The sequence below is a fragment of the Eumetopias jubatus genome, unplaced genomic scaffold (genome assembly GCF_037043125.1).
Source record: "Eumetopias jubatus isolate StellerSeaLion01/CBP00866 unplaced genomic scaffold, mEumJub1_p1.0 scaffold_1, whole genome shotgun sequence".
Classification (NCBI taxonomy): Eukaryota; Metazoa; Chordata; class Mammalia; order Carnivora; family Otariidae; genus Eumetopias; species Eumetopias jubatus.
Window position 1 is genome coordinate 86,106,850 of NW_028274807.1, and position 22,019 is coordinate 86,128,868.

Here is a 22,019-nt window from a genome sequence, read left to right on the forward strand (position 1 = left end):
AGGCCCTCTTTTTGGTTTGCAGACAGCCTTTTTCTTGCTGTATCCTCACATGGTAGAGGGAGGACGCTCTGGTCTCCTCTTCTTGCAGGGACACTAATCTCATCATGAGGGCTTTCTCTCATGACTTCATCTAAACCTAATTACCTCTCAAAAACTCTACCAAATACCATCACATTGGGTTTTAAGGCTTTCAACACACAGCTTTTGGGTGGACACAAACATTCAATTCATAGTAGCAGGCTTGAGCTACAGAGAATTGAGGAGATGGTTAATAGAGCATGATATCCCTAGGGACAGATGTAATATTTTGTGAGACTGAAACATCATCTTGCTTGATGCATATGATTTAGAGACCTCCATAGGGCACTGCATTCCCCATAGGAAGTACACATGCACTCAGGATCCAAGGGATTGAGATAGGACTAAGCCTCACTTATCATTATTCATAATGATCCATTGGAGGAAATAGTGCTTCTTATCCCTGAAATCCTCCTGCAACTGTGAGATAGAGGTCCTGGTCCCTAAAAGGGATGTACTATCCAGGGGACACAGCTATAATCTCATTGAACTACAAGATATGGCTATTGCCTAGGCACTTTAGATATCGTTTACCTAGGAATCTGCAGATGAGAAGAGCAGTCACCATCTTGACAGGGGTAATTATCTCTGATCAGTAGGATACTGTTATATCATGGGAAACAATATGGGAAGAACGATGTGGAACTCAAGCTGATAAGTGGAGCTGTGACTGGAGAAGTACAGCAACCATAGCCTGAAAAGTGAATGATTACCCAGGGCTCAGACCCCTCAGGAATGAAGGTGTAGTTCACACCTAAGAGTAAGCCATCAAGACCTGCAGGGATGACAGGTGAGGGTGAGGGAGAATGGAGGAGGTTAGAGGATGAAGATCAGTTGCTGTCTGGAGATTACCGATAAGAATGGGGCTGTAGTTTGTTCTACTAACATCCTTCTACTAATTTCCTCCATTAGCAAGAGAGGAGAAGCTGCTTCCTAAATGAGTGTGAAATAGTGGATCTACTGGGTGCAAGGGAGGGACTGTGGCAGACTTGAAGTTGGGTTACTCAGATCTTCCTTTAGGAAAGAACTTGCCACTCAACTGTGAGGTGTGCAGTTGGTTGGCAGCCTCCACTGTAGCAACTGTGGAATCTACTGCAGCATTTGAGACATAGGCACACTCTTTAGCCTATGACTAGGTTGGGATACCGGTCGGATTTTTTCCCTGCCTACTTCTGTTGGGCAATCTCTGCCTTCAAGTTTCTCCTTGGGTTGGATGATGAGACTTATTAGATCTGCACTGTTTTATGAGAATGCTACATCTTTTGTAGTTGTTCCACAGCCCTTGGATATTCTGTTCTGTTTGTTTTTTTCCCCCACAGTCTTTTTTCTCTTTGCTTTTCAGTTTTAGAGGTTTCAGTTGAGATATGCTCAAGCTCAGACATTCTTTTCTTTGGCATGTCCAGTTTCCTAATAAACACATAAAGGCATTTTTCATTTCTGTTACGGTGGTTTTGATCCATTAGAGCCCTTAGAATATTAATCATAGTTGTTTTAAATTCCCAGTCTGATAATTCCAACATCCTGCCATATCTGACTCTGGTTCTGATGCTTGTTCTTTCTCTCCAAATTATTATTATTATTATTATTATTATTATTATTATTATTTTTGCCTTTTAGTGTGCCTTGTAATTTTTTTGTCTTGATATCTGGACATGATATCCTGGGCAGAATGAACTGCTGTAAATAGGCTTTAATGATATGGTGGTAGGTGAGGGGGCGGGGGAAGTGTTCTATAGTCTTCTGAGTCTGTCTTAGGCTTTTAGTGAGCCTGTGCCTCTGGACTGTGAACTTCACACATGCTTCTTAGTCACCCCCACTTCCTTGCACCCCTTAGGTGGGACAGCTTGGCTAGAGTGGACTGGAGTTGGGTTCTTCTCTTCTCCCAGGCCAGTTAGGCTTTGTTAAGACCCTGGCAGGTTAGTCTCTGGTTAAATAGTATCTCCTGAGGGTTGATCTTATTAAGGACAGAATGCTCTTGCATATTTCAAAAACAGTTCCTTTTACCTCCCTGCTGCTGGAAGAGCAAGAGGATTTTTCTCACTTTGAGAACCTGGTAGAACTCCAGGAGCTAAAACTTACAAAAGTGTGCCCCTCCCCCCCCCCTTAACTGGGTCCTCCTGGAGTTTTTAACTCTCAGAATGGTCTATAGTGAACTTCCGGTAATTTGTCAATTATAGTTCAGCTTTGCCTACTCCAGCCACTAGCATCCAAGGAGGTTTTTGATTATGGGTTTTTGCTCCACTAAGTTGTGATTCTTTGTATTCTCTTGTTGGTCTCTCTAATTTTAGGGACAGTGATTTACCCTTGACCCCATTTATCTTCAACTCTGAGGATAGTTGTTGATTTTTCAGTTTATTCAGTTTTTTACTTGTTGTTAGGGTGAAGTGGTGACTTCCCAGCTTCTTACATGCCAGACTGGAAACTGAGAGTGCTAATTTTTAAAATCATAAACAGATCTTGCATTTTTAATCAAAAGCTTTTCCCGCATCTATTGAAATTATCACGGATTTCCTCTTTTAGTTTGCTAACATGCTTAATTACATAATTGGTTTTCTAATGTTAAGCTGATATATTTTTGGAATCAATCTAATGTGGCAGGCCATTTTTTTTTTTAATTTTTTAAGTGATCTCTACACTCAACACTTGATGTGGGGCTTGAATTCAGCACATGAAGATCAAGAGTCACATGCTCTACCAAATGAGCCAGCCAGGCACCCCCAGGCCATTTTTCACACAGTTAATAAAGTGATCATAAAAGTAAGAATCAGATGGTGTTATTCTCTGTTCAAAAGAATTCAACCTTCTCATTGCACTTAGCATAAAACTCAAATTCTTTCTGTGGCTTCCATGATTTGGCCTTGTCTCTTTTTCCAACATCATCTTCTATCACTCCCCTTTTAATTCGTATTGAACTTTTTTCTCTTTCTCCACCACATCATCTTAATTCCTGCCTCAGGCTTCTTGCCTTCTGACTGTAATGTTTTTCTTTTAAATCTTCAAGTGACAGAACTCTTCTGCTTATTCAGGCTTCTGTTCAACTATTACCTTCTTAGAAATATCTTCCTTACTGACCCTTCTTTCAGGTTTCTTCTGTTATGCATTCTCTAGTCACTTTTTTTTTTAAAGATTTTATTTATTTATTTGAGAAGGAGAGAATGAGAGAGAGAGAGCACGAGACGGAAGAGGGTCAGAGGGAGAAGCAGACTCCCCGCCGAGCAGGGAGCCTGACGCGGGACTCGATGCGGGACTCGATCCCAGGACTCCAGGATCATGACCTGAGCCGAAGGCAAATCGCTTAACCGACTGAGCCACCCAGGCACCCATCTAGTCACTTTTTTTAAAAAGACACATTTTCTTCATAGCACCATAGCCTTTTGATATTATTTTATCCATGTCTTTATTTTGCATTTATTATTTATCTTCTTAATTAGCATGTAAGTACCAAGAACTCCGGGATCTTGTTTGCCTTCTTCTCTGCTGTATCCCCAGCACCGAGAACAGTGTCTGAAACAAAGCGGACTTTGATTGATGTTTGTTAAATGAATACATGAATGAGGTGACAGAATCCTTTAAAGTAATAGCAAACTTCTTGGAAGCTAGTTGGCAGGGTCTTTTCTATTCATACCTTTCCAGCTGAAACTTCAAACATGGATATGTTTTTCTTACTTGTGGTGATTGTTTCCAGGCCCCTGCTTGTAAAGCAAAGGGAGGGTGGGGTTGTCCCGCTCAAAAATAAAAACTAATTTGACAGTATAGGCCAGGGACAGGTGGTGACAAACCACAAATAGTTGTCAACTTTGAGTGCACTCTCCTTTCAAAAGTGGCTTGTGAGCCACACTGACCGATGTTAAAGAACGCTAGCCCTGGAATGGATCATTGGGACCTCAGCAGGTGTGCCTGCCATTCTTTAATCACTTGGAAAATACTAATGGAAGATGGTGCCATTTGAGAGATTTTTTCCCCAAAAAGCTAACAGTTAAATTGGAAGGAATTCTACATTTTTATCACATATATGTATAGATTCATAAAATCTTATATTTGGATGTGAGCTCAGATCTCTAATCCAAAGCACTTATTATGCAAATAAGGAAGACGATGCTCTAAGCTATTAAGTGATTTACCCACAGTCACTTAGAAAACTAGTGTCACAACTGGGACAAGTACCTAGGTTTCTTCCAGTTCTTTCCTTTGGTACTAATGTCTTTCACTGTAGTCATCACCAATTGACTCAATGAAGTAGCTGGTACTTCACTAGCAATACCTTCTTCTCTAAGCCCCTGCCTTTCTGACCAGTGATGTTGGATTCAAGGGTGAACATCTGACCCACTCTGATCCAAGGAAATTCTGTTTCAAGGGTTTTGAAATTTGGACCCGAAAGATAGAGCCTAGATTCAGCCTTCTCTGATGGTGGAAATCTTAAAGCTGTAATGTTTGGGAACTATTGGCATCCAAGTCTCCTACTTGTGGGACACAAGACTGCAGTGAAACAGTGTGAATCCCATTTGCCCTAGGAGAGAACCGGATCCTAGAGAGAGATTCCCAGCAGCAACTGAGTTCTTGGTTCCAGGAGCCCAGCTGCCTTTCTCATAGTTGGGCTACTAGGAAATCCCCAAGATCCTTCCATTCCTTCTGCCTAAATCAGTTTTACTTGTTTCTGTCATTGACACCAAGAAGTACACCTATTGAACGGCTACAAATTTTATAGCAATATTCTAAGTTCTCAAGAAGAGGCAAATCAAGGAGAGGCCTCTGTTATGTGTCACATACTGGACATACATTATCTTTTTATTCTAACAATCCTGTGAAGTTGGTCTTATTTTCTCCATATTTCAAACTAAGGAACTGAGGTTCAGAAAGAATCTATGTTAGGTTAGAAGGCTGTTAAGTAACTGCACTAGAATTTGAGTTCAGATGATCAAATTCCAAAGCCTATGCTCCTTCCAATGAGTCAGATTGTCTTAAATTCCATGCAATCTGTTTTGCTACTCAAAGTGTGGTATAGAGACTACCAGTGTTGACATCACCTGGGAGCTTGTTGGAAATGTAGAATCTCAGTCCTTATCTCAGACCTACAGAAACATTATCTGCATTTTAACAAGATCTCAGGTGACTTGTGTGCATATTTAGAGTTTGAGAAGCTCTGATTGAGTGGAAATCAAGACTTTGGGGTCCAAGAGCTCTAAATTGAACAATCTTGAACTAGAATCCAGGGTTTCAGAATCATTTCCCTCATCAATAAAATGGATAAATGAACACCTACCTCATGGAGTTGTTGTAAGGATCATAAAGCCATCCGTACAGGGGTTGACATAGTAGGCTCTTATTTCCCATTAGTGTCCTTCCTTTTCAACGTTAAATAAATGTACCATTCTTGTCATTATTAGATATCACTGATAAGCACATACACAAAATGGTACAGATAAGAATATGTGGATGCACAATGATTTCTCCCAAACAGAATAGTGACTGCAAGGGTGAAGGGTCAGGAAAAAGTATGGTTTGACTTTTTCATAATGGGTGTGCAAAATTGAGATCACATTAGTGATGTCAGTGACAAGAAACAGATGGAAACTAACTGGGCAGAATAAGAAAGGCATTTTTATTTATTTATTTATTTATTAAAGATTTTATTTATCTATTTGAGAGAGAGAATGAGATAGAGAGAGAGAGCATGAGAGAGGGGAGGGTCAGAGGGAGAAGCAGACTCCCTGCTGAGCAGGGAGCCTGATGTGGGACTTGATCCCGGAACTCCAGGATCATAATCTGAGCCGCCCAGGCGCCCCAAGGAGGCATTTTTTAAAGGAAAAGTTAACTCTAGTATTTTTTAGAATTGACAGAGTAAGTTATATAGATTGTGAAAGGAGAAGGATATTAGGCGAGGGCAAAAATATGGAGTTCTTAGGAAAGTAGCCAATTATTTCTGCTGCTTGTAGATTTTAAGGCCTAAATTGGATAATCTTAAAACTCACATGATACAGAAAAGAAATATGATTGCCATGATATTTAAAGTATTCATTTTCTCTCTTGTGTATATATATATATATATTTTTTAAAGATTTTATTTATTTGACAGAGGGAGACAGAGAGAGAGAGAGAACACAAGCAGGGGGAGCGCAGAGGGAGAAGCAGGCTTCCCGCGGAGCAGGGAGCCCGATGCCGGGCTCGATCCGAGGACCCTGAGATCATGACCAGAGCGGAAGGCAGATGCTTAACGAGTGAGCCACCCAGGCGCCCCTCTCTCTTGTATATTGATAAATCTGCCCACAGGGGGCAGAATGTACAACTCTAGTGATAGCACAAGCAGATAATAAAGTTACTTAAATGCTCGAGTATAATACAAGGCTTTGGTAATTTTTCTATATGTCAGCAATAATTACTAAAAGAAAATAGATTTCATTCAGTAAAACAAAATGTGTATTTCACTTATTTCAGTAATTGTAATAATACATAAAATAATGTACCTATTGATAAAAAATATCACAAGATCTTAGTGAAGGACATACAAATCTTGAATCATGGTAGAATGGCTAGGAAGATAATGCTGTAAAATTTTAACTTCTCACCAAATTAATAATTAATTAATTAATTAATTGGTTGATGCAGTTTGGATTAAAAGCCCAATGGGGTTTGGTTTTTTGGGGAATTTGACAATGTGATTCTAACATTAATCAGGAAGTATAAACAGTAAAGAATAATAAGCAAGAAAACAACACCAAAAAAGAGTAGTGAGATATATATTTATGTATATATAAACTATATATAGTTTACAAAATTTTTAAAAGGGGACAGGCTTATATTGGTTATCTTTGCTTAACAAATCAACCAATTTTAGCTGCTTAAAACAGCATTCATTATATCACATGGTGTGATTTTTAATTTTATGTGTCAGCTTGGCTGGATCACGAGATGTCTACATATCTGTTTAAAACATTATTTGAGGGTGTCTCAAGGGTGTTTCTGTAAGAGATTAGCATTCGAGTCAGTAGACTGAGCAAAGTGAATTCCTCCCAATCCCTGAAATGTGGGTGGGCATTATCCAATCTATTGAGGACTGACTATAACAAAAAGATGGAGGAAGAAGAATTTGCTTTCTCTCTTCCTGACTGCTTGAGCTGAATATTAGTCTTGCCCTTGGTGCTCCTAGCTTTATAGAGATTTCTTCCTCCTGGAGGGAAATGTTAATCTGCAGGTTAAAGACTTTAAAAAATATTCCACCCCCCCTTCTTTCCCTGCCCCCATTTTGCTGTGTAATTTAATCTTAAAGAAATCAGGTTATTTGTCCTATGTCTGGATTTTGTTGAGTGCATCACCATAATGCAATTTAACATGTTTCTCTGCCCTCTGTTATGTCTTGCTAGTTTGGCATTGAATCTACAGGTTTGATCAGGAGCTGAAGGATAGGTGGTTTAAGATACATTTTTTTTAATTTTTATTTTTTTTCAAGATTTCTTATTTATTTATTCATGAGAGACAGAGAGAGAGAGAGAGGCAGAGGGAGAAGCAGGCTCCCAAGGAGCAGGGAGCCCAATGCGGGACTCGATCCCATGGACCCTGGGATCATGACCTGAGCTGAAGGGAGACGTTCAACCATCTGAACCACCCAGGCGCCCTTAAGATACGTTTTTAACTTCAGGCTTTAGAGCTCATTCTTCTCTTTTCCTCATGTTATGTTCACCAGGCTCCTGGCTTACTTTCTGAGATCTCCTGGCTCCTTCCTCTCTTCAATTCTGGATCATCTCTTTCCTATTTCTCTAATCTGCACTATTTGCATTCTATTCCCAGCACTTTCTCCTCAGTTTGGGAATGGAGTTAGGTTAGTTAACTCTGAGAGTTAATGGGCCTCAAAGTGCTCCATTCCCTTCAGAACTCAAAATGTACCCATTGCATGCATCTGCTCCTGGACTGGGCGGAGCTCCTTTCAGTTTCAGCTGCTGTCCTCAGCTCGGCCCACTGAGCTTTCCAGTGAGTCCCAGTCAGCTAGTTTCTCAGTCTGTCCGGTGTCCCTGCTGTTTCTCTCTGCTTTCTCTTGCTGAAACCACACAGTTCTGTAGCTCTTGGTGGTTTGCCGTATCATCACTTGTATTTAGGGTTGTGGGGTTACTTTGTGGTAGTCGTTGTCTACAGAGTTTTGGGTTTGCTACTTTGTCTAGTTTTTTAATCAGGGGAATTTAGGGAGGTTAAAAACTCATGTCAGGGCTATCACCATTTCCCCACTATTTCTTCACACTTTATTTTTAAGTAAAAAATGTTAAAATGCTATTAAAATGCCTGAGAGATTATTTTGTTTGATTTTTGTTGTGCTGCTTTGATTAGAAAGGAAGGATTGTGTTGAAAAGCAGGGGTTAGTGTGAGAGACAAATAATTTTAAAGGTTTTCCCTATGATTTAAAGAACGAAGGAGATCTGGAAGATATAATGTGTCACAGCCTGGGCATGAGAGTAAAGGATGTAGTCTCAAAGAATGAAGGAAATTTACATTCCAAAGGGGATCTGACCTGACAAATTGCATCAGTCCATGGAGAGGAATGAGTATTTCCCTTTTTTTCTGATTTTGGGAATAGCATGAAGCCTCCTGGTTTAGATTCCCCATAGGCTCAAGCCATGACACCAAAAGTATGTTGGAACGAACTCCTTGGTAAATAAACTCATGCAAAATGTAGATTTTCTCAGTAAGGGATCTAACATAATGAAAAATAACTATCCTTATTTCAATATGGGAGTTTCCTTCTGATAAGTTCAGAGAGTTTCCCACACGATAGTTTCACCAAGAAGACAACATTCCTATGAAGTATAATTGTGAGGCACTATAATCCTTATTATAAAGGGGAGGAATCAGAAATATCTCATTCATTCATTTATTCATTCATCCATTTATCTAATCAAGCATGGTGATACAAAATATACTAGTTATGTTAAGTCAGGTCATAAAACTCAAGAGTGCAAAATATTTAAAAAAAATAATTGAAATTAGTCTCAGTGTCAAGATCTAATTCTTCCTAAAGCCAGAATACTTAACTTGGCCAATTCCACATGTACTTCTGTTACCCACAAATCTCTCCTGTCCCCAAATCATTTCTGGTTAAAATGTAATCTCTTTATAATGATCTGACTCCCCCTTGTTCTTCTCAGGGTAGCCACTAAATTCTTTGGGGTGGGGTGCGGAGGCAGGTGGCAAGGGGAGATACCTGGTTCACAGATGCAAATGCCCTTGGCTTTACCTCAGAAACTGATGTCTACTTTTCCATTGCTTTATGCACTTAGCTCTGTCCTTCTTTGTTTTGACCTCTAAGCCATTCCACCCTTTATAGTCCTCTCTCAGCCCTTTTGAATGGTCTTTAATGCTATAGATACCAAAGAACAGGTGTTGGGGCATTCCTCTGGCTCTTCATACTCAAATACTTCATGCTAATGCTGCTTGCTCTCTGTTGGCTTATTAAAGAGAAGCCCCAGGACCTTGGTTGTTTTTCTGATCTCTACTCTAGCAATAGAACTCACATCTCCTCTGTCTTCAGATCTTAGAAAGTTGTCTGGGGGTTCTGTTTTTTCTAACTCCATAGTTTCTTTCAAGCTAATCTTGACTATGAGGGGGAGGTATAAATCCCTTCTTTAAGATATACACCAAAAGCTCTAGGATGAAAAAAAATGCTTCCCTGAGTTTGAGGCAGATTGCATTATTGTTTATAATTAACCACCACCCACCACTGCTCTGTAAGATTATAATCCATGTCCATTGACATGTGATTTGCCTATGGAAGCTGTAGACTTCTCCACTGACTTGGGGTTTGACTATATGAAAGGTTTTGGCCAATAGGATTTAAGTGGACATGTCATGACACACTGAAGAAGCAGCTGTAAGAGGTCTCATGTGTTTCTGCCAGCTCTCTGGTTCTTCCCATATATCATGAGAATTGCCAAGTCCCATACAGGGGCTGTTTCTTCAGCATGGGGCCTGGAACAAGAAGACCTGTGGAGCTGATCTACAGCACGTTACTAATATAAGCAAGAAATAAACCTTTGTGGCAATTATCCATTGGGATTTGGGAGTTGTTGCTTTTACAACAAAGCTGACTTATACATTGCGGTCTAATTTCTTTCTTTCTTTCAGCTCCTAAAGAGCTATTCCAAATCCAAACCTTTGACTTACAAGACTATTGTCACATCATGAGCTTCAAATATCTATTAAACAAACATCTGAGACTTACCTTCTTCTTTCTCCCTGAGGCAGGAGGAAATGCCCTAGCTGTCTGGGAAGAGTATAACACCAGAGACAAGAGGACATGGAAATGTATGTGTATGTACAGAGCTGGATGGTGAGGTACCTCAGTTAATATTTCAGATTTTTATTCTGAAATATAGCACAGAATGAAAGAATGAAATACACAATTTGAAAACTTCCAAGATATGTATCCTTTCTGTGCTTAAGGAATTTGTAGGGCAGATTAGCGATTTCTTTAAGTAACTATAATACAGAGCAATAAATATTAAGTGTATCATCAAGGTGTGCAGAGAAGTGCTATGGAGCTCATTGAAGAAGAGGCCTTGGAGGATAGGTAGGATTTAGAAATACAGGGATGGGGACAAAAAGCACTTTGCATTCAAGTTGCAGATAGAGCTAAGTTACAGAGGCAGGAAAGTGAGTGCCATGGATGGGGCCTATCCATGAGTAAATGAGTAAATATGAGTAACTCTGTTTTGTTCATTATTAGGAGACCAGTGGGAGGGGCAGTTCAGAAAGGCTAGTAGAGGTCCAGTTGCAGTCCTAGCTAAAGAGTGTAGACTGTGACATGGCTAAAGACCATGCAGAAAAAGGGTTGGAAAGTGGATTTCAGCAGCATTTATTATTACAAAAACAATGTGTCCTTTTAAGGTTTTGACACATAAAGTATGTATACATAAACAGAGAATCAATTCAGAAAAATTCTGTTTTCTACCTACACATGATAGATTACTCTCCCCAAATGGCTCGTGTACACTAGCTGTGTGTGCATGATTCCTAAACAGTCATTGCGTTTATGAAGTCATTTCTGGAAAACAGTCCAATCTGGTTTGTTGGTGGTGGTACTGGATGGTGTGTTTCCATCAAAGAAACAGCCTTAATTTCCTGCAGTAGTTGCCTACTACTAGGGCACATCTTGCTATACTTAGATCTCCTTGACATTTTAATTAATGGTTAAAAAATAAGCACATGGCCATGTGAATATACTTAATGGCACTGAACTGTACACTTAAAATGGTGAAAACAGTAAATTTATGTATATTTTGCCCTCCCCCCCCCAGCAAATCTTCCTATGGAATAGTTTACAAACTAATAGAAGTTTAGAGCTGGAAATTCCGCAGTTCATCTCTCAATGCCAACCCTACAGGTGTCGAGGTTGACTAGGAGATGTGACATTCTAGCATCAGCCAATCTCTTCCTGGTCTTTTCTGTCCTGCAGGTAAGGATCCAGGGGTCAGGAGAAAGTCTTCTCTATCTCTTGCCCACTGTAGTATAGAAGTCTGTGTGTGTGTGTGTGTGTGTACACGCGCGCGCATACACGCGCTCTTGTGTGATTGGAGACCACTTAACCGCAGTCACGCTCTTCTTTCTCCATCCTGGGGAGAGGTGCCGTTTAAAGGTTCTGTCGTAGCACTTTAAAGGATCCTGGACAATTTGGCAGGACCTTACGCGGCAACCAGCGGATTGAGGGCGCGGCTGGAGTGAAAAAGGTTTGGATCTCAATGACAGGAGATGAAAGTTGCAGAAGCTCTACCCAAGCGTCTGTTCTGGATCAACTTTCCAGGGTGTACGTGATGAACAGCTAGCTCTTAGGACCTGTCCACTGGATGGTGCACCCTCCTTCTGCCTTGTGCTTGTTTTCCATCCTGCCCCAGCGCCCCTGCGCTCGCGGTGCCCGCACCTGTCCCGCGCGCACTTGTCCTGTCAGGGATGCTGGAGGCACCGGCGCGGCCGCCGCCGCAACTGTTGCTGTCGCCGCCGCCGCCGTCGCCACCGCCCGGCCTGCCCTGCCTGGCACATGCGCAGTGGCGACGCCGGGCCGGCGCCTTCAGTCTCCTCCTCCGCCGCCTCCCGGTTCCGCAGTCACTTCCTGCAGCTGTTTCCCTGTGGGTCCGGCTGGGCTGACTTTTGACAGTCAGCCTTCAGCTGCGGCGGGGGCTTGGCGGGGACCAGACGGGAAAGTTGCGCCGAAGGAGGCGGAGTTGAGCCGGGCCGAGCCGGGCGCGCGGGGCAGACGGCGGCGGGCTCCCCAGGTGGACGCGGCGCCTGGACTCCCGGCGCGTCCGGAGGGTTCCGGTAAGTGCGGGAGATCGCGAGCCTGGGGCATTTAGGACGAGCCCGGGAGCGAAGGCGACTAGCGGTTCCTTTCGGGTGCGGGCTTTCCACCTGCCCTCCACGTGACAGGCTTGCGCTGCTTTTATCTATCTGTTTGTTTTTGAGCTTTTCACGTGTACCATTTGGATCATCTAGGCGTGCTGCTGCCTTGGCCCTCGCGCTCCCCCCGCCCGGTGGGAGACGGGGGATTCCATCTTTCGTGATGGCATCCTTACGGGATTGAGGTGCGTGTGTGTGCGCGCTCGTGTGTATGCAGGCACATATTAGGAATGTAAGGTATATGTGGGCGATGCTGAAGTGTCTGTAGCTTAGATTCAAATGTGTAAACGATTCCCTTGGATTAGGAACAGTCATAGCTGAGACTGGAAAACATTCGCCAATTCACCGAGGCCTCTTCTCCCCCACCTCCCTGCGTTCTTTTGGGTCTTCCTTACATGATATACCTTGCCTCAGCTGATTATTTTTCATATTTCTCTCTCTGATTCCTTCCCGATGCGTTCTCATGACCTCTGAATAATGCTCACTGTTTTCCCCTCGTTTCCAGAATTCCCAGTTACTGTACAGACTTCCCTAGTTTGCTGAGGTGCCAATAACCTGTTCCTTTACACTGTTCTCTTTCTTCTGTAGATTTCTCCAAATGAGAAAGTGATTGTCTTTAATACACTATGTGAAGAGTAGGCCCCAGTCCAATCATGAAAACTATGCTATGATCATCCGTTTTCTTTAACAGGGTACACCATGAAGCTTTGACTTTCTTTATTGTCTCCTCAAAAACCCCTTCCAAACGAGGACATTCACCAGCATAAATCCTTCATTTATGTCACTTCAAGCCTCAAACTGAATGGTTTTTAAGATCTGAGGAATATTTTATTTACATCAGCCATCGAGTTAGTTTCTTTTAATCTAATGCAGTAGTTGAACAAATCCTTGTAGTCGCCTATGCTTTGGGTCTCTATTCCACCATTCAGGCTTTCACTAAAGGCTTGGTTTTATTTCTTTTAGATTTAGCCAGTTTTTGTTTGCTAGCATAGTAAGACCTGATGTAGTTGTCATGTACAGAGCCTTTTGGGAGTTACATTATCATTTTGATTGTTGAATATTACAAGAAATAATTTTGGAATATCTAGCTATTCTTTAAAAATTATAAAGATAAAATGTGAGAATGGGTACGTCTGTACTGGGCAAGAATTTTTTCTGTAATGCAGGGGATTTTATCACTTCTGGAAGGGGGCCTCTCATACCTCTGGGCTTTGAGACTGGCCTTTATTTTGATGGAAACCTGTAGGCCACACTGGGGGAGATGCGTGCTGGAATTTCCTCAAGTGGGAGTGAGCTTTCATAAAACAAGTCCAGACATGTCTAGGCAATCGGTAGTATTTGATTTTGTTTATATTGTTGATTTCCTTTATACAGATGTTTCAACACCCTCCTCCATGTTGTCTTCTGAACTGGAAGCTTGTTTCTGGCAGTTTGGTATCAGTATGTCTCTGTACAGGTGGTATGTGTAGTCTTTTAATATAATGAATATTATAATTAGGTAGTTAACTTTTTGACTAAGTGGTTTTTGTCTCCTTAGTTTTCCTTTTTAAAACGTCCATGCCTGTCTTTGCTTGATTTAATTGAGAGGAATAATATGATTACAGAGAATCTGACTTTTTAAAGGTCCTCAGTCTGTGTTGCTTTTCTTTATGTTACTAGAGATATGGACAGCATACTTCTGCTTAAGAATAAAAAATCCTGTTCTTATGATGAATGAGAAGTATCGTTGAATATTATGACTAATTTTTGTACTTTGCCTTTAACTACTTTATTTTCCCATCACACTGATATCCTCTGCTGCCCCCAGACCCTGAATTTAGTATAAAAGTTGTTACCTGATTGCAGTTTCCATGTGTATACTTATTAAATGTGGTAAAAGAGAGTTTTTAACTTTTTAAAATTTTGGTTAATTTTAGTAAATGTATTACTGTCAGAAAATATATACATTTCTCTTGCAGATGGAAAATTTCAGCTGTTTAAGATAGCCATATTTTATTGACCAAGGAAACAGGTTTTAATAGTATTGAGAGAGTGGAAGGAATTGTGTATTTTGGAATAGGGATTTTAATTTGGGTTAATTAGAATCATGGGAACTCAGAATGTGTTCTGTGGTTCATTTTGAGATACTCAGGGCTAGAAAGCACCATCTGGGTGGGAGGCAGAAGAAGTGATGTATAAAATCAAAGAGGTATTGGAACATATTGGATCTTTTCTGAGTGAAATGGAATAATAGTTACTTAATAAAAAGGGAAAAGGAAATTGCTGAAAGACTGAGGAACTAGAATTAAATGGGGGCTTCTGACAGTGTGATCCATTACCTCAGAGGACATTTACTTGATACATTGTTTTATGCAGGTAATTTATGGCTAGATGGAGAGAAGATATTCTGATTTTATAGCAGACTCATGAATATAGTTTAAGGCCATATGAGGTGGGGTCCTGAACTCAAAGGCCTACAGGAAGCAGGTAAGTAACACAAATACAGACAGCAGGCTAAGTGGGAAGCAGGTGGCCTGGAGAAGACAGACCTGGCTACTGGGGACAGTGCCTCTCCGCCCTATCTAGGTAATTGTCCATGTAGGACCATGTGTCAAATGTTGCCAGATCATCCTTTTATCAGGAGGAGCCATGAATCTCTTGATTTTAAAATGTTGATGACTAATTCAATTTAAAAAGTGAAAGCAAAACACAACACTCTTATGTTTGAAACAGAGCACATCTGAGGCTGCATGTGGCCTACACATTGCCTGTGGTGTCTGCTGTGAGGAGTCACTGGCTTACCTATTTAAATATTACTGGTTGATGGGGCACCTGAGTGGCTCAGTCGTTAAGCATCTGCCTTCGGCTCAGATCATGATCCCAGAGTCCTGGGATCGAGTCCCGCATCGGGCTCCCTGCTCAGTCGGAAGCCTGCTTCTCTCTCTCCCATTCCCCCTACTTGCGTTCGCTCTCTCGCTGTGTCTCTCTCTTTCAAATAAGTAAATAAAATCTTAACAAAAAATAAATATTACTGGTTGATGGGAAGGAACTCTTTTATTTACTTTTGTTACATGGTAACTGAGTTATTCCTAGGTTTCCTTGCTATTTTAGCTAGCTCTAGAAGTGTTTTAAGGGTTCTGAGGCATGGAAGTCTTTATTTCACTCTTTTTGATTCACCTGGAGGGAAAGATGAGTTTGGATGGAAAGGAGACATTTGCTGAGGTTCGTACCAGTGGTGTTTTTGTCTATGCATAATTATCATCAATTGTAGTTAAGTGTAAGTGTGCCTGAGGGAAGAGGTCTGGACTAGGTGACCTTTGATGTCCATTTCAGCCGTGTGACTTGTAGATTTAATCAGCCATGGATGCAATGCTATTAATGTTCATAGGTCAGAGGGGCCACAGTTGGAACCGTGCCAGGCAAAATAAAGCAAAATCTATAAAGCTGTTCTCCGTGGAAGAGCATAGTGTCAGCGTGGATCAACAGATAGGGGAAGTCTGCTAGATGAGGCAAAGAGAAATCCAAAGGTGGTTTGGAGAAGTAGAAGAAGGGGTCAGGTGGTGTGTGATCATTTACATGAGGTCGCATTTTTAAGGGAGCATTTTTTTTTTTTTTTTTGCTGTTGATTCAGATTTGAAGACCTGAGTTCTCCTCACCCATTGGATTATGCCCAAGACTTTCCTACCCAATGATCCTCTTGCAACACGCCGGGCTTCCTCTGCCTAAGCGGCCCTCATCCTCTCCTCCTATGTCAGTGGCCGCCCGGTCTACAGGAACCTTGCAGCTTCCGCCACAAAAGCCTTTCGGGCAGGAGGCTTCCTTGCCTCTGGCAGGGGAAGAAGAGTTACCGAAGGGAGGGGAGCAAGACTCTGCCCTGGAGGAGCTATGTAAGCCCCTGTACTGTAAACTCTGCAATGTCACCTTGAACTCCGCACAGCAGGCCCAGGCTCATTATCAGGTAAGGGGAAAAAAGAAGGCCAGGCATTTAGTGAGAGAAATTTTAGGGCTTTGCCCATTTCAGTCTTCTCTCCAGATATGACCAGTTGTGCCTGGAATAATCAAGATGGCTTAGTGAACAACTGAGACATTAGTTTGTTTGATTAAAAGCATAATGTTCCTACATTAAAAGAATGCATCACTTTTCACAGAATGAGGTCTCAACCTAACTGTGGGTTTTGATAGCTTACTAGTCGTTTTAGGCTAATGTACATCATCTATGCTTGTGTACAAACCTGTGATCCTAAGGTGAATAGTTTTTGAAACATGACGTACCAAACTCAATTCAGTGTCAAATTGTTTAGGCGAATTAGCCTTATGAATATTCTCTTCCAGCTAATACAGTTTGCATCAGTTCAAGGTAATCTGTCTATGAATGTTAACGCTTTTTCTCTTGGACCTCTGACCCTTCTTATATAACCTATTGCTGCTAAGAAAAACACAGGTTATTTTTCTGTAGTTGGAATAAAATGACATTGGAATATTGAACCTTACCCTTCATAGGAAGCATACTCTGAACTGATAATCGTTTCTAAGATTTAAAGCTTTCACCTCCATGTAGGATATCTAGTGGGAAGGACAATTTTAAAGGGTGTTATTACCTAAGAACAAATAGAAAGCTAACCTCTGGCTAGAAAGAGAGAGTACCCTATTTCTTTTTATTCTAGATTGCTATCCTACACAATTATATAGTTTCCTTTTTTTGGAGAAAGGGGACCTGAGAAGCAGTTGAGGCCAAATGCCACTGAAGGAAAGGATGTCTTCTGGGTCAGCATTGATTTGACTCTTTATTCTCTGCATGAATAGCTGCAATCATAAGACATGGTAGAAAGATGACTTACACAGGTATTTCTTCTATCGTGACGCTCTGTCTCTAACGTAAAGTTGTTATTTACTCTAGGTGGAAATCTGTTTCTGTTTTGTTTGGATCCTAAAGACTGATGATTGTGTCACTTTGTGATTGTACCTCAGAAATATTTTGAGGGTATATTGTTTTCCCTGGGATTGAGGGGAAGATATAATATGTTGCTTCCCTGGAGTTCCCTTTATTTGGGTTTGTTTTGCCCTCAGGTGCAGAGCATTGAGTTAATTATAACTCAGATACTGGCACATGTCCTCAGTGGTGCATAAAGGTGTCTTCCAGTTTTATTTTTACATTTTACTCCCTCCTTCAGCCTAACTCTCATTCCCTCTGTGTATCAGTCTCCAAATCACAGTGGTTTGGTACAGGGTCTTCCTTTGACTATTTTGCTGTTTGAGGGGAGTTGGTTAGGATGATGCTTCTCAAACCCAAGACACAGTGCTACCTTTCCTCTTCACTTATTCCTATGAAATATTCAGTGTTATAGCCTAAGACTCACTTTGAAAAATCAAGCTTGAGTTCTAAAGTTTTGATTTTTAGCTGTATAAAGCCCCTCGTAAGACATTAACTTGAGAGGAAACCCACCTTTTTGCCCTTTAAAGAAGAGTTGTTTACTTTTATGAGGTAGAACTCTTGGGCAATGTGTAATTTTAATATGTGTGTTACCTGTATCTCCTGCCTTTTTTCCCTCCTAATATCACTTTGTGTCTCTATAGACAGTGATGGATGCTTCTGGTTATGCATAGAGAGGATTCAGTTTGAGCAGGGTCATTGGATTATAAGGCTTAAACTAGATAAGAAACAATCTGCATTTATTTGGGTTTTTTTCTTTGATTCTACGTTTTCGTGCGCACACATGCTTTGTGAACTTTTTAGTTGACAAGATTAGTAATTATACTTAATTTCAGCTCTGTCCATGATATGGTAAATATAGGAATTAGAAAATATGAGAATAGGGAAGTGAAATTTAGGTAAATGTCTCAGTAATCAGAATTTTTAAGTGGAAAAGTTGGAGAAGGACAGCTTGTCATGGTGGATAATTTAAGCAGGCAAAAACTAGGGTAAAGATGGAGTAAAGAAGAAGCTAGTGGGTATTAAGAAAGTAGAACCTAATGGAAAATTAAAAGTTTGGGTTTTTTTCTGAGAGCTGATTTCTTTCTAAGAGCTTAGAAGCAAAGATTTGAATGAAATCAATGTTATTCTTGAAGAGGAAGTTTTTTTTTTGTTTGTTTGTTTTTTTACAGAGAAACAAGCCAAAGCAGTTAGTATATGAAAGTATGGAGGGACGCCTGGGTGGCTCAGTCATTAAGCGTCTGCCTTCGGCTCAGGTCATGATCCCAGGGTCCTGGGATCGAGTCCCACATCGGGCTCCTTGCTCAGTGGGAAGCCTGCTTCTCCCTCTGCCACTCCCCCTGCTTGTGTTCCCTCTCTCGCTGTGTCTCTCTCTGTCAAATAAATAAATAAAAAAAAAAGTATGGAACAATTTCATTAGGATAGTATAGAAAAGTTAACTTTAGAGGTAAAATCTGGATTTCAAGAAAGATATGGTCAAGATGAGAGAGTGTGGATCAAAGAGCAGATCAGAATAATAAACAATCAGAGCATGAATATAACTTAGAGGTGGGTGAAACCACCATAGAAGGGAAACGGAAATGTCAGCCTGAAAGATGCGGCAAAGGCGCCATTCACAGTACATAAATAGGCAGTGATTAAAAAAGGCTACTGAAGACAAGGGTAGGACTAGCGAGTAAGGCTTACCAAGAGCCAGGAATAGGTAGATTGGCAATGATTGTAAGTGGACTAATATAGCAAAGTGGTAGATGAGATGATGGAAAGTTTTATTTCTGAAAACCTACTTTATAGTTTTTAATACAGAGTGATACCAACACCACAAATTCACTATTTCAGTTATGTGTGGGATAAAGGGGGTCAGTGGTAGCCTGTTTATAAGCTAGAAACACATTTGTGTGAAGTGATATATCACTGTTGATTACGTTTCTGCAAATGGTTGAATGAGTTGGTGCCATTGTTGAAATCGCAAAGTTTCAAATTGCCCACGGTATTGTAAACAACCTTCATTCTGGTGTGAGCAGTGTTATACTAGAGTGTAACTATCATATTCCAGAAATCCAGGACACACATTGGAAGCTGCTCGATAAATGCTTCCCTTTAAACTTACTACCTTCCTTCTCTGACGTCCTGCCATTCCTAAGTTGGGGCTGCCTTAGCAATGACCCATTTGGTCACCACAGATTTAGTTTTATTCCCAGGACTTGTAACCCTGAATTGTTGTTTTGTTTTTAATGAGACTACTTATTTTTACAGTCTCAAAATTATGGCTTTAGTTATATCTTAAAATAAAACCTTTGGAAGAAAAAAATCATGTCTTCATTTTATTAAAATCTGTCCACAGGCTTCAGGTTACTTAGGGCAAGCCTGGCATGGAGTAACACAACACTGTTTTAGCAGCATACACGCCCAGAGGAAGAACTACTTCGGATGGAAGGTCATTAACAGAAATAAAACAAGCAAAAAAGAAAAATGGATAAATTTTGCTAGGGCATCCACAGTGTAAAATAACGTCAACCCATGTATCTGCTAATTTGTGTGTCCTTTTGAAAAATAACTGCTCAGTTATTCAAAGTATATTTCTAAAGTGTGTCATAAACATAGATTTCTGTTTGTAATATTTAGCAGCCAAATAGCAATGTACCATATTAATTAGATTAATTTGAAAGGGAGACAGAATGTAGGTTAAAAAAAAAAAGTAGTTCTAGAGTTATGATGCTGATTGTAGTGATCTTAATTCATCATGCAGAGAATGCAATTGATGTTATCCCAAAATTTAGAATACTGATTTTAGCACTTACATTTTAACATTGGTCACTCAGGTTTGGATGGCATGGTCAGCAGCTCTAATCTCAGCTAATTTTATGTTTTCAAAATTCTCCTGCCTGGTTGTTTTCCAGATGAACTTGCAATGGACTGAGAATAGTCAAATGCACTTCATTAGGGAGCAGAGGTTCTCCATAACGCTGCTGGTAGCTGCATCTCGGCAGCTCTCTGCCTCCCCATCCCAGTGCCCCTACCTCGTTTCTTCTTAGTTCCAAAGAATACGTATCTCTTCTTCTGACAGGCTGATTCCTCACCCTAAGTCTGGATTTCATCACCTGTCATCACTTCTTTACCTCGATCAAATTAAAAACCTGCTCAAGTTTTTCTGTGTAAATAAAAATAACAACAGCCGCCTTCCCTTTGCTTTTAATCCCTCTCGTTGGCAACTTTTCTCCTCTCCTTAGAGTTCTGACGGGTATAATTGTCCTCTCCTGGTCTTCCTTTCCCATCCATTCCCCAGCCCACCACTGCATTCTGGTTTCATTCCAGTATTCTATGGAGAGGGTCCTCTCCATGGTCTCCTATGACCTTACAGGCCAAATTCAGTTCTTTCTCACTTGACCTTTTGTAGCATCTGCCACTGGTAGCAGCTTCCTCAAAACATTTAAAGAAATTTTAACTCAAAACAATGCCTATGGGGGCGCCTGGGTGGCTCAGGTCATGGTCCCAGGGTCCTGGGATCGAGCCCCGCATCGGGCTCCCTGCTCCGCGGGAAGCCTGCTTCTCCCTCTCCCACACCCCCTGCTTGTGTTCCCTCTCTCACTCTCTCTCAAATAAATAAATAAATAAAATATAAAAAAAAAACAACAAAAAAACAATGCCTATGGAACAAAGGGCGTATAATGAAAAGCACTAATCACCTGTGCTCCCTTCCTCTTCCATCCCCACCTTTTCTTCTCCATTCTCCCCCCTCCACCTCTCGTCTTGCCTTCGCACTGTTAAGGTTAAGGTTAAGGTTGATCACATTTTTGTTTACTCAATAGTCAAATTAAGTTTTCCATGCTCTATTTGTAGGTTGATTCTAATGGTTGGAAATTGACATTCAGCATTTGCATTGGTATAGGTGGGGAAATACTGTTCACTGAAGAGCTGTTTTCTTCTGTGTTTCCAATGTCATGATCCCATGCTACTCAAGAGGGATGTTCAAATGGATGACCTTTTTTTTTTCTTTTTTAAAGATTTTATTTATTTGACAGAGAGAGACACAGCGAGAGAGGGAACACAAGCAGGGGGAGTGGGAGAGGGAGAAACAGGCTTCCCGCCGAGCAAGGAGTCCGATGCGGGGCTCGATCCCAGGATCCTGGAATCATGACCTGAGCCGAAGGCAGACGCTTAACGACTGAGCCACCCAGGCGCAGAAAAGATTTTATTTATTTATTTGACAGAGAGAGTGAGAGAGCACAAGCAGGGGGAGCAGTAGAAGGAGAGGGAGAAACAGGCTCCCTGCCAAGCAGGAAGCCCGATGCGGGGCTCCATGCGGCGCTCGATCCCAGGACCCTGGGATCATGACCTGAGCTGAAGGCAGATGCTTAACTATCTGAGCCACCCAGTGCCCCAGGATGACCCTTTCTTGAATGCCACCAATTGCTCAAATCATGCCCTTTTTAGTTTGTTTCATATGTGGATTGTAACTTAGAAATAACCTTTTGTTTTTCCTTGAGTTTCTGACACTTTAAAAAACAGGGAAGAATCTTATGCTTTTATAAAAAACAACTACTAGTTTCTTAATCTTTCTTTTTATTGCTTAAAATCCATTTCATTTATCTTCATTAAACCCACTGATTTCCTGTTCTAATTTGGGCTAGTTGTTTTGTAACTGGATCATGACTTCATTGTGTAG

At 41.0% G+C, this 22,019-nt stretch overlaps 1 protein-coding gene across 2 annotated transcripts in view; it reads left to right on the forward strand.

Annotated features, from left to right (window-relative positions):
- The first annotated feature begins 12,176 nt into the window (after nucleotides 1–12,176).
- ZMAT3 (zinc finger matrin-type 3) overlaps nucleotides 12,177–22,019 on the forward strand; it is a 34,183-nt gene continuing 24,340 nt past the window's right edge. For both annotated transcript variants that reach the window (XM_028101025.2, XM_028101026.2), the window contains exons 1-2: nucleotides 12,177–12,369; nucleotides 16,058–16,384. In XM_028101025.2, coding sequence (XP_027956826.1) covers nucleotides 16,115–16,384 — 270 coding nt within the window. In that variant the 5' untranslated portion in view covers nucleotides 12,177–12,369; nucleotides 16,058–16,114. The remainder of the gene's footprint in view (nucleotides 12,370–16,057; nucleotides 16,385–22,019) is intronic.